Below are 12,639 nucleotides of genomic sequence, written 5' to 3' on the forward strand. Positions count from 1 at the left end.
TCTAAGACAGTTGTTATTTTTACTATAACCTCAGGCACCTCTACACCTTCTGTTACTCCTTTTTCTCCATTTCCCTTCGGTCGAATGACTGGAGGTTGTGGGTAAGGGAGTGATACTTAGCAGTTTAACTGTGGTGCTCTTTGCCTCTTCCTGCTGGCCAGGACTGGTATTCCAAACAGTATTTACTCAAGCCGTTGACTCACCATATCCGGAAAGAAATACATATATCAGATAAGCATACAATTTTATTTTTATTTTCAATTTATGTAAAGCCTGATGAAACGGTATTGTACGCCGAGAAATGCATTTTAATTGATTTTAATTCACTGTTCTTTGAGAGCATTTTTATTAGAGGAGGGTCTAGGTAGACTTGCCTCCTGCTCTGTACTTGAATTTAGTATCACAGTGGCCTGGTCTACTTATTTTGGCTGGGAGTCAAGTTAGAGCCCCATAGCCTGCCGGAAGTGGTTTGTAACCATTATCCTTTGAGCGGAGCGAGCCGAGCTGCTCTGATGTTCCGGCCAGCTTGATACAGCTTTATCTGTGCTCTTTACCAAGTGAATGGTTATTACCCCTTTACATATTGATCTGTGTTTGATGTCACCTGCACAATGAGGCGCCTCTGTTTGTTCTTCCATTTGTAGAAAGCATTGATCCGACTGACGATATCTCCAGAGTGCAGCCCCCACGGACAGTGGAATTACGTTACTTGGGATTTTGCTTTATTTTGCTGCTATTACATATGGTCCTATATTTCTTTTTTATGTGCCCTCCTATAATTGGAAGCAGTGGGCTACTAGTGTATCTTCACTTCTTTCCATATATTTTCTCTTAAATTGTTTCTGCAAATTTCAAACAAGAATTGTTATACCTTCTTTGAATCCTCTAGAGCGTTAACTTTTATTCCTTTAAGCTACTTAGCATTCCAAACAAAGTTCAGTTTGTTCTCTTTTCTGGATTTTGTACAGGTTAGAAAGCTACTGGTAGCTGTAGCTTTTGTTTCAATCAAGTGATTTTTAGAACTTCATGTTGGCTGGGAAGTCTCCTCCTAGGCATATCTCATCTGATTCTTCCAGTTCAGTTGCTACTTCCTGGGCTGTGGTAAATTATTCATCCACTGGAGCAGATTTGTAAATCTGCAACGTCTTCTCTGCACACATTCTTTAAAGTTTTTCTGTTTTAATGTTTTTGCTTTTTGGGAAATGGTTTTTGGCAGGAAACTCCTTCAGGCCGCAGGAGTTATTCTGTCCCTCCCTTTCCTTAACATGGACTCTCAGCTTGGGTATTAAATCCCACATGTTATGGAATTGTATGGACTCCTATTATCCTGAAAGCAAAGAATTTATCAGGTAAGCAAATTATTATTTTTCTGTAGTTTAGGGATCTCCCCTCACTCTCACCACCTCTCTCTTCTAAGCAATCACTTTTCTTCAGCAGTAGTGTGGGGACTCACTTCCCTAATACAACCAATATTTTTTTTTATCCCATCCCTTTTTTTGCCATAGTGTAGGGACCAGCCCACCCCCTACCACCTTTTCTTCCCACACATCCCAGTGGCAATTATGTAAGATAGTCTGTAACAATCAGCAGTCTGGCTTCATATGGTAACAGAGCACAATCAGTGCTCCCTTTTCATATGAAGGCAGATAAATTCTGGCCCCAGCTTGACAGCAGGGACACAACCTATGCCAGAGTGTTAGACGTAGGAACAACACCAACACAGTATGGTGGGTAAAATACTGTGTGACGTAGTACCTGCATCCATTTGTCTTAAGGGGTTAAAAAACGTCATTGTTATATTTTTTTACCCTCTCTTAGTTTATTTCTAAAAAGAAGTGAAGCTTCTTTTTTTTTTTTAAAGTATAGAAAGTGCATACTCTAGACTTCATAAGCCTAACCTTGCTATATTCTATGTATTGATTTTGTGGTAGCTTATTTATAAAAGGAGTTAAGATACTTAAATGTATGTCTCCATGGAAAGCAAATGGGCTAATAAATTAAGTTTAAATGATTTAAAAATGTATATTTTGTATGCAGAGCGTATGTATAAATTAGTTTTATATCCCTTCGAATCAAACTTTGTTTTTCTGAAATATATAACACACAGCCTAACAAACAGAATTCTATTATGGTTTTTATTAATTATTTTAGTGTATTAGGTTACACTTATGCTCTCATTTTTCAAATATAAATTTCCGTGTATGTTTTTTTTGTCATTAAGAGCTAATATGTATATTTTCAACAGGAGCAAAGATCACCCGGATTTAAGGTACTGGGTCCAGCCATGGAAACAGCATGTTAATGAAAAATGCTTTATCAACCGTAACTCAGAAGAGAGTTGCTGCAAGGAAGATGTCACAAACTACAGGACTTTAAACGGGGCAATGGATAAGCCCTCATCTGTTCCTTCTGTGGAGGAATCCTATATCACCAGTGAGCACTGTTACCAAAAACCACGGACCTATTACCCTGCTTTAGAGCAGAGACTTGTTGTTGAAACTCGAAGCTCAACATTGGACACTGGGGTAGACCGAATACGGCAGAGTAGGGAAGATTCACTAGCTGAAAGACTTGGGTGGGACCTGGACAGAGAACTAATTAAGACAGACAGTGAATCAAAACATAATTACTGCAAGGTAAGTTACTTTAAAAACTAGTTCATTTGTAATTTTTCCAAGCAGGCTTATTTTCTGAAATAATTTTTATATATAGCCTTTTTCTTAAAATGCTATTGTATTGCTATGTGTGGTGATGTGTACCAAGTTGTTCTAATATTTTTGTATAATCTGTCCTATGTGATCAGTGCTCATCTTTCTTTGTTTGCTTAAAATGTTTTGTCATGAACCTTTATATTTATTAGATATGTGCATTCAGCAGTTTTGTTAACTGATTAATGTGGAAGAATGCAGCCACAAACAATTTTAGTCTCTTTTTGTAGCCGGATTTCTTCTTGTGAAAGTGCAACGCGCTAAGAGCTGTGCAAATCCAGATCTTTAGTGTGTTGCACTTTCACTAGAATAAATCTGACTCCGAAAAAAGCAGAATGCCGTGAGTATCCGCCTTCACCCACATTCATCAGTGTATCTAATATTTTCTTTACCCCTTTATATCACTTATGAAAATGGTGGCACTTCTACATAAAAGACAAAAATAACTCAATCTCTAAAAGTATAATGTTGCAACCTTTTGTCTGTAGCAGTGTTTCTCATCTCTTGTCCTCAAGCTCCTTTAAAGGGACAATCAAGTCAAAATTCATAATTCAGATAGAGCAGCAATTTTAAACCGCTTTCCAATTTACTTCCATTAACAAAATATGCAGTCTTTTTATATTTACACTTTTTGAGTCACCAGCTCCTACTGAGCATGTGCAAGAATTCAAAGAATATATGCATTTGTGATTGGCTTTTATCATGCATTTGTTGATTATGCAAATCTACTGTATTTACTGGTCCTTTAAGGGAATTCAAGGGTTTACCTGACTACTTGTTCGTCCATCCCAGAATTGTAGTCACTGTCTAGCTCAACAAGAGAAATCTTTGAGGTTTTCTACAATCATGCAGTTGCTTGTAGATTTTTCTATGATGTGCTTATGATTATAGTTTGGCTACAAAATCTTCAGCATTTATTGTCTAAAGGTAAATAGCCTTTTCTCTTGTTAAGTGTATCCAGTCCATGGATCATCCATTACTTGTGGGATATTCTCCTTCCCAACAGGAAGTTGCAAGAGGATCACCCACAGCAGAGCTGCTATATAGCTCCTCCCCTCATTGCCATATCCAGTCATACTCTTGCAACTCTCAACAAAGATGGACGTAGTAAGAGGAGAGTGGTGTATTATAGTTAGTTTTTTAACTGTTTCATGTCAGGCAGCATTAGAAGAAGAATCTGCCTGTGATTTCTATGATCTTAGCAGAAGTAACTAAGATCCATTGCTGTTCTCACATATTCTGAGGAGTGAGGTAACTTCAGAGAGGGCATGGCGTGCAGGTTTTCCTGCAATAAGGTATGTGCAGTTAAAATATTTTTCTAGGGATGGAATTTGCTAGAAAATGCTGCTGATACCGAAGTAATGTAAGTAAAGCCTTAAATGCAGTGATAGCGACTGGTATCAGGCTTATTAATAGAGATGCATACTCTTATAAAAGTGTAATATAAAACGTTTTCTGGCATGTTAATCGTTTTTATATATGCTTGGTGACAAAACTTATTGGGGCCTAGTTTTTTTTCCACATGGCTGGTTTGATTTTTGCCTAGAAACAGTTTCTGAGGCTTTCCACTGTTGCAATATGAGTGGGAAGGGCCTATTTTAGTGCTTTTCTGTGCAGCTAAAAATTCTGACAGACATTCAGCTTCTTCCTGCATGATCCAGGACATCTCTGAAGGGCTCAAAAGGCTTCAAAGTCGTGTTTGAGGAGGGTAACAATCACAGTAGACTGTGGCAGTTGTGACTGTGTTTAAAAAAACGTTTTTGTCATTTATTATTCTGTTTTTGTTAAGGGGTTAATCATCCATTTGCAAGTGGGTGCAATGCTCTGCTGACTTGTTACATACACTGTAAAAAGTTTGTTAGTGTAACTGCCTTTTCTCCAACATAGGTGTGTCCGGTCCACGGCGTCATCCTTACTTGTGGGATATTCTCTTCCCCAACAGGAAATGGCAAAGAGCCCAGCAAAGCTGGTCACATGATCCCTCCTAGGCTCCGCCTACCCCAGTCATTCTCTTTGCCGTTGTACAGGCAACATCTCCACGGAGATGGCTTAGAGTTTTTTAGTGTTTAACTGTAGTTTTTATTATTCAATCAAGAGTTTGTTATTTTGAAATAGTGCTGGTATGTACTATTTACTCTGAAACAGAAAAGAGATGAAGATTTCTGTTTGTATGAGGAAAATGATTTTAGCAACCGTCACTAAAATCCATGGCTGTTCCACACAGGACTGTTGAGAGCAATTAACTTCAGTTGGGGGAACAGTGAGCAGTCTCTTGCTGCTTGAGGTATGACACATTCTAACAAGACGATGTAATGCTGGAAGCTGTCATTTTCCCTCTGGGATCCGGTAAGCCATGTTTATTACGATTGTAAATAAGGGCTTCAAAAAGGGCTTATTAAGACTGTAGACTTTTTTTGGGCTAAATCGATTGATTATTAACACATATTTAGCCTTGAGGAATCATTTTATCTGGGTATTTTGATATAATAATATCGGCAGGCACTGTTTTAGACACCTTATTCTTTAGGGGCTTTCCCAAAGCATAGGCAGAGCCTCATTTTCGCGCCGGTGTTGCGCACTTGTTTTTGAGAGGCATGGCATGCAGTCGCATGTGAGAGGAGCTCTGATACTTAGAAAAGACTTTCTGAAGGCGTCATTTGGTATCGTATTCCCCTTGGGGCTTGGTTGGGTCTCAGCAAAGCAGATACCAGGGACTGTAAGGGGTTAAAGTTCAAAACGGCTCCGGTTCCGTTATTTTAAGGGTTAAAGCTTCCAAATTTGGTGTGCAATACTTTTAAGGCTTTAAGACACTGTGGTGAAAATTTGGTGAATTTTGAACAATTCCTTCATGTTTTTTCGCATTTGCAGTAATAAAGTGTGTTCAGTTTAAAATTTAAAGTGACAGTAACGGTTTTATTTTAAAACGTTTTTTGTACTTGTTATCAAGTTTATGCCTGTTTAACATGTCTGAACTACCAGATAGACTGTGTTCTGAATGTGGGGAAGCCAGAATTCCTATTCATTTAAATAAATGTGATTTATGTGACAATGACAATGATGCCCAAGATGATTCCTCAAGTGAGGGGAGTAAGCATGGTACTGCATCATTCCCTCCTTCGTCTACACGAGTCTTGCCCACTCAGGAGGCCCCTAGTACATCTAGCGCGCCAATACTCCTTACTATGCAACAATTAACGGCTGTAATGGATAATTCTGTCAAAAACATTTTAGCCAAAATGAACACTTATCAGCGTAAGCGCGACTGCTCTGTTTTAGATACTGAAGAACATGACGACGCTGATATTAATATTTCTGAAGGGCCCCTAACTCAGTCTGATGGGGCCAGGGAGGTTTTGTCTGAGGGAGAAATTACTGATTCAGGGAACATTTCTCAACAAGCTGAACCTGATGTGATTGCATTTAAATTTAAGTTGGAACATCTCCGCATTCTGCTTAAGGAGGTATTATCCACTCTGGATGATTGTGACAAGTTGGTCATCCCAGAGAAACTATGTAAAATGGACAAGTTCCTAGAGGTGCCGGGGCTCCCAGAAGCTTTTCCTATACCCAAGCGGGTGGCGGACATTGTTAATAAAGAATGGGAAAGGCCCGGTATTCCTTTCGTCCCTCCCCCCATATTTAAAAAATTGTTTCCTATGGTCGACCCCAGAAAGGACTTATGGCAGACAGTCCCCAAGGTCGAGGGAGCGGTTTCCACTTTAAACAAACGCACCACTATACCCATAGAGGATAGTTGTGCTTTCAAAGATCCTATGGATAAAAAATTAGAAGGTTTGCTTAAAAAGATGTTTGTTCAGCAGGGTTACCTTCTACAACCAATTTCATGCATTGTCCCTGTCGCTACAGCCGCATGTTTCTGGTTCGATGAGCTGATAAAGGCGGTCGACAGTGATTCTCCTCCTTATGAGGAGATTATGGACAGAATCAATGCTCTCAAATTGGCTAATTCTTTCACCCTGGACGCCACTTTGCAATTGGCTAGGTTAGCGGCTAAGAATTCTGGGTTTGCTATTGTGGCGCGCAGAGCGCTTTGGTTGAAATCTTGGTCGGCTGATGCGTCTTCCAAGAACAAGTTACTTAACATTCAAGGGGAAAACGCTGTTTGGCCCTGACTTGAAAGAGATTATCTCGGATATCACTGGGGGTAAGGGCCACGCCCTTCCTCAGGATCGGCCTTTCAAGGCAAAAAATAAACCTAATTTTCGTCCCTTTCGTAGAAACGGACCAGCCCAAAGTGCTACGTCCTCTAAGCAAGAGGGTAATACTTCTCAAGCCAAGCCAGCTTGGAGACCAATGCAAGGCTGGAACAAGGGAAAGCAGGCCAAGAAACCTGCCACTGCTACCAAGACAGCATGAAATGTTGGCCCCCGATCCGGGACCGGATCTGGTGGGGGGCAGACTCTCTCTCTTCGCTCAGGCTTGGGCAAGAGATGTTCTGGATCCTTGGGCGCTAGAAATAGTCTCCCAAGGTTATCTTCTGGAATTCAAGGGACTTCCCCCAAGGGGGAGGTTCCACAGGTCTCAGTTGTCTTCAGACCACATAAAAAGACAGGCATGCTTACATTGTGTAGAAGACCTGTTAAAAATGGGAGTGATTCATCCCGTTCCATTAAGAGAACAAGGGATGGGGTTCTACTCCAATCTGTTTATAGTTCCCAAAAAAGAGGGAACGTTCAGACCAATCTTAGATCTCAAGATCTTAAACAAGTTTCTCAAGGTTCCATCGTTCAAGATGGAAACCATTCGAACTATTCTTCCTTCCATCCAGGAAGGTCAATTCATGACCACGGTGGATTTAAAGGATGCGTATCTACATATTCCTATCCACAAGGAACATCATCGGTTCCTGAGGTTCGCATTCCTGGACAAACATTACCAGTTCGTGGCGCTTCCTTTCGGATTAGCCACTGCTCCAAGGATTTTCACAAAGGTACTAGGGTCCCTTCTAGCTGTGCTAAGACCATGGGGCATTGCAGTAGTACCTTACTTGGACGACATTCTGATTCAAGCGTCGTCCCTTCCTCAAGCAAAGGCTCACACGGACATTGTCCTGGCCTTTCTCAGATCTCACGGATGGAAAGTGAACGTGGAAAAGAGTTCTCTATCTCCGTCAACAAGGGTTCCCTTCTTGGGAACAATAATAGACTCCTTAGAAATGAGGATTTTTCTGACAGAGGCCAGAAAAACAAAACTTCTAGACTCTTGTCGGATACTTCATTCCGTTCCTCTTCCTTCCATAGCTCAGTGCATGGAAGTGATCGGGTTGATGGTAGCGGCAATGGACATAGTTCCTTTTGCACGCATTCATCTAAGACCATTACAACTGTGCATGCTCAGTCAGTGGAATGGGGACTATACAGACTTGTCTCCGAAGATACAAGTAAATCAGAGGACCAGAGACTCACTCCGTTGGTGGCTGTCCCTGGACAACCTGTCACGAGGGATGACATTCCGCAGACCAGAGTGGGTCATTGTCACGACCGACGCCAGTCTGATGGGCTGGGGCGCGGTCTGGGGATCCCTGAAAGCTCAGGGTCTTTGGTCTCGGGAAGAATCTCTTCTACCGATAAATATTCTGGAACTGAGAGCGATATTCAATGCTCTCAAGGCTTGGCCTCAGCTAGCGAGGGCCAAGTTCATACGGTTTCAATCAGACAACATGACAACTGTTGCGTACATCAACCATCAGGGGGGAACAAGGAGTTCCCTGGCGATGGAAGAAGTGACCAAAATCATTCTATGGGCGGAGTCTCACTCCTGCCACCTGTCTGCTATCCACATCCCAGGAGTGGAAAATTGGGAAGCGGATTTTCTGAGTCGTCAGACATTGCATCCGGGGGAGTGGGAACTCCATCCGGAAATCTTTGCCCAAGTCACTCAGCTGTGGGGCATTCCAGACATGGATCTGATGGCCTCTCATCAGAACTTCAAAGTTCCTTGCTACGGGTCCAGATCCAGGGATCCCAAGGCGGCTCTAGTGGATGCACTAGTAGCACCTTGGACCTTCAAACTAGCTTATGTGTTCCCGCCGTTTCCTCTCATCCCCAGGCTGGTAGCCAGGATCAATCAGGAGAGGGCGTCGGTGATCTTGATAGCTCCTGCGTGGCCACGCAGGACTTGGTACGCAGATCTGGTGAATATGTCATCGGCTCCTCCTTGGAAGCTACCTTTGAGACGAGACCTTCTTGTTCAGGGTCCGTTCGAACATCCGAATCTGGTTTCACTCCAGCTGACTGCTTGGAGATTGAACGCTTGATCTTATCGAAGCGAGGATTCTCAGATTCTGTTATCGATACTCTTGTTCAGGCCAGAAAGCCTGTAACTAGAAAGATTTACCACAAAATTGGGAAAAAATATATCTGTTGGTGTGAATCTAAAGGATTCCCTTGGGACAAGGTTAAGATTCCTAGGATTCTATCCTTCCTTCAAGAAGGATTGGAAAAAGGATTATCTGCAAGTTCCCTGAAGGGACAGATTTCTGCCTTGTCTGTGTTACTTCACAAAAAGCTGGCCGCTGTGCCAGATGTTCAAGCCTTTGTTCAGGCTCTGGTTAGAATTAAGCCTGTTTACAAACCTTTGACTCCTCCTTGGAGTCTCAATTTAGTTCTTTCAGTTCTTCAGGGGGTTCCGTTTGAACCCTTGCATTCCGTTGATATTAAGTTATTATCTTGGAAAGTTTTGTTTTTAGTTGCAATTTCTTCTGCTAAAAGAGTTTCAGAATTATCTGCTCTGCAGTGTTCTCCTCCTTATCTGGTGTTCCATGCAGATAAGGTGGTTTTACGTACTAAACCTGTTTTTCTTCCAAAAGTTGTTTCTAACAAAAACATTAACCAGGAGATTATCGTACCTTCTCTGTGTCCGAAACCAGTTTCAAAGAAGGAACGTTTGTTGCACAATTTGGATGTTGTTCGCGCTCTAAAATTCTATTTAGATGCTACAAAGGATTTTAGACAAACATCTTCCTTGTTTGTTGTTTATTCCGGTAAAAGGAGAGGTCAAAAAGCAACTTCTACCTCTCTCTCTTTTTGGATTAAAAGCATCATCAGATTGGCTTACGAGACTGCCGGACGGCAGCCTCCCGAAAGAATCACAGCTCATTCCACTAGGGCTGTGGCTTCCACATGGGCCTTCAAGAACGAGGCTTCTGTTGATCAGATATGTAGGGCAGCGACTTGGTCTTCACTGCACACTTTTACCAAATTTTACAAGTTTGATACTTTTGCTTCTTCTGAGGCTATTTTTGGGAGAAAGGTTTTGCAAGCCGTGGTGCCTTCCATTTAGGTGACCTGATTTGCTCCCTCCCTTCATCCGTGTCCTAAAGCTTTGGTATTGGTTCCCACAAGTAAGGATGACGCCGTGGACCGTACACACCTATGTTGGAGAAAACAGAATTTATGTTTACCTGATAAATTGCTTTCTCCAACGGTGTGTCCGGTCCACGGCCCGCCCTGGTTTTTTTAATCAGGTCTGATAATTTATTTTCTTTAACTACAGTCACCACGGTACCATATGGTTTCTCCTATGCAAATATTCCTCCTTAACGTCGGTCGAATGACTGGGGTAGGCGGAGCCTAGGAGGGATCATGTGACCAGCTTTGCTGGGCTCTTTGCCATTTCCTGTTGGGGAAGAGAATATCCCACAAGTAAGGATGACGCCGTGGACCGGACACACCGTTGGAGAAAGCAATTTATCAGGTAAACATAAATTCTGTTTTTTCACTGTTATTTCAAATTTTGTCAAAATTTGTTTCTCTTAAAGGCACAGTAACGTTTTTTATATTGCTTGTCAACTTGCTTTAAAGTGTTTTCCAAGATTGCTAGTCTCATTGCTAGTCTGTACAAACATGTCTGAAACAGAGGATACTTGTTCATTATGTTTAAAAGCCATGGTGGAGCCCCATAGGAGAATGTGTACTAAATGTATTGATTTCACCTTAAACAGTAAAGATCAGTCTTTATCTATAAAAGAATTGTCACCAGAGGGGTCTGTCGAGGGGGAAGTTATGCCGACTAACTCTCCCCACGTGTTGGACCCTTCGCCTCCCACTCAAGGGACACACGCTAATATGGCGCCAAGTACATCAGGGACGCCCATAGCGATTACTTTGCAGGACATGGCTGCAATCATGAATAATACCCTGTCAGAGGTATTATCCAGATTGCCTAAATTGAGAGGCAAGCGCGATAGCTCTGGGGTTAGACGAGATACAGAGCGCGTAGATGCTGTAAGAGCCATGTCTGATACTGCGTCACAATATGCAGAACCTGAGGACGGAGAGCTTCAGTCTGTGGGTGACGTCTCTGAATCGGGGAGACCTGATTCAGAGATTTCTAATTTTAAATTTAAGCTTGAGAACCTCCGTGTATTGCTTGGGGAGGTATTAGCTGCTCTGAATGACTGTGACACAATTGCAGTGCCAGAGAAATTGTGTAGGCTGGATAAATACTATGCAGTGCCGGTGAGTACTGATGTTTTACCAATACCTAAAAGGCTTACAGTAATTATTAGTAAGGAGTGGGATAGGCCCGGTGTGCCCTTTTCCCCACCTCCTATATTTAGAAAAATGTTTCCAATAGATGCCACTACACGGGACTTATGGCAGACTGTCCCTAAGGTGGAGGGAGCCGTTTCTACTTTAGCAAAGCGTACCACTATCCCGGTTGAGGACAGTTGTGCTTTTTCAGATCCAATGGATAAAAAAATTAGATAGTTACCTTAAGAAAATGTTTATTCAACAAGGTTTTATTTTACAGCCCCTTGCATGCTTTGCTCCTGTCACTGCTGCGGCGGCATTCTGGTTTGAGGCCCTGGAAGAGGCCATCCATACAGCTCCATTGACTGAAATTGTTGACAAGCTTAGAACTCTTAAGCTAGCTAACTCATTTGTTTCTGATGCCATTGTTCATTTGACTAAACTAACGGCTAAGAATTCCGGATTCGCCATCCAGGCGCGTAGGGCGCTATGGCTCAAATCCTGGTCAGCTGATGTGACTTCAAAGTCTAAATTACTCAACATTCCTTTCAAGGGGCAGACCTTATTCGGGCCTGGTTTGAAAGAAATTATTGCTGACATTACTGGAGGTAAGGGTCATACCCTTCCTCAGGACAGGGCCAAATCAAAGGCCAAACAGTCTAATTTTCGTGCCTTTCGAAATTTCAAGGCAGGTGCAGCATCAACTTCCTCTGCTTCAATCCAAGCAGGACTGGAAACCTAACCAGTCCTGGAACAAGGGCAAGCAGGCCAGAAAGCCTGCTGCTGCCTCTAAGACAGCATGAAGGAGCGGCCCCCTATCCGACAACGGATCTAGTAGGGGGCAGACTCTCTCTCTTCGCCCAGGCGTGGGCAAGAGATGTTCAGGATCCCTGGCCGTTGGAGATCATATCTCAGGGATATCTTCTGGACTTCAAAGCTTCTCCTCCACAAGGGAGATTTCACCTTTCAAGATTATCTGCAAACCAGATAAAGAAAGAGGCATTCCTAAGCTGCGTACAAGATCTCCTTGTAATGGGAGTGATCCATCCAGTTCCGCGGACGGAACAAGGACAGGGGTTTTATTCAAATCTGTTTGTGGTTCCCAAAAAAGAGGGAAACTTCAGACCAATTTTGGATTTAAAGATCCTAAACAAATTCCTCAGAGTTCAGTCATTCAAGATGGAAACTATTCGAACCATTTTACCCATGATCCAAGAGGGTCAGTACATGACCACAGTGGACTTAAAGGATGCCTACCTTCACATTCCGATTCACAAGAATCATCATCAGTTCCTGAGGTTTGCCTTTCTAGACAGGCATTACCAATTTGTAGCTCTTCCATTCGGGTTGGCTACAGCCCCAAGAATTTTTACAAAGGTTCTGGGCTCACTTCTGGCGGTCCTAAGACCGCGAGGCATAGCGGTGGCTCCTTACCT

The 12,639-nt window shown here is 42.4% G+C and overlaps 1 protein-coding gene across 1 annotated transcript in view; it reads left to right on the forward strand.

The window, feature by feature from the left end:
• PHF20 (PHD finger protein 20) overlaps positions 1-12,639 on the forward strand; it is a gene marked incomplete in the record, with an annotated part of 1,076,425 nt that overhangs the window by 963,996 nt on the left and 99,790 nt on the right. The window contains 1 exon segment of the mRNA XM_053696620.1: positions 2,246-2,636. Coding sequence (XP_053552595.1) covers positions 2,246-2,636 — 391 coding nt within the window.

Source organism: Bombina bombina, chromosome 1 (genome assembly GCF_027579735.1).
Source record: "Bombina bombina isolate aBomBom1 chromosome 1, aBomBom1.pri, whole genome shotgun sequence".
NCBI classification, from domain to species: domain Eukaryota; kingdom Metazoa; phylum Chordata; class Amphibia; order Anura; family Bombinatoridae; genus Bombina; species Bombina bombina.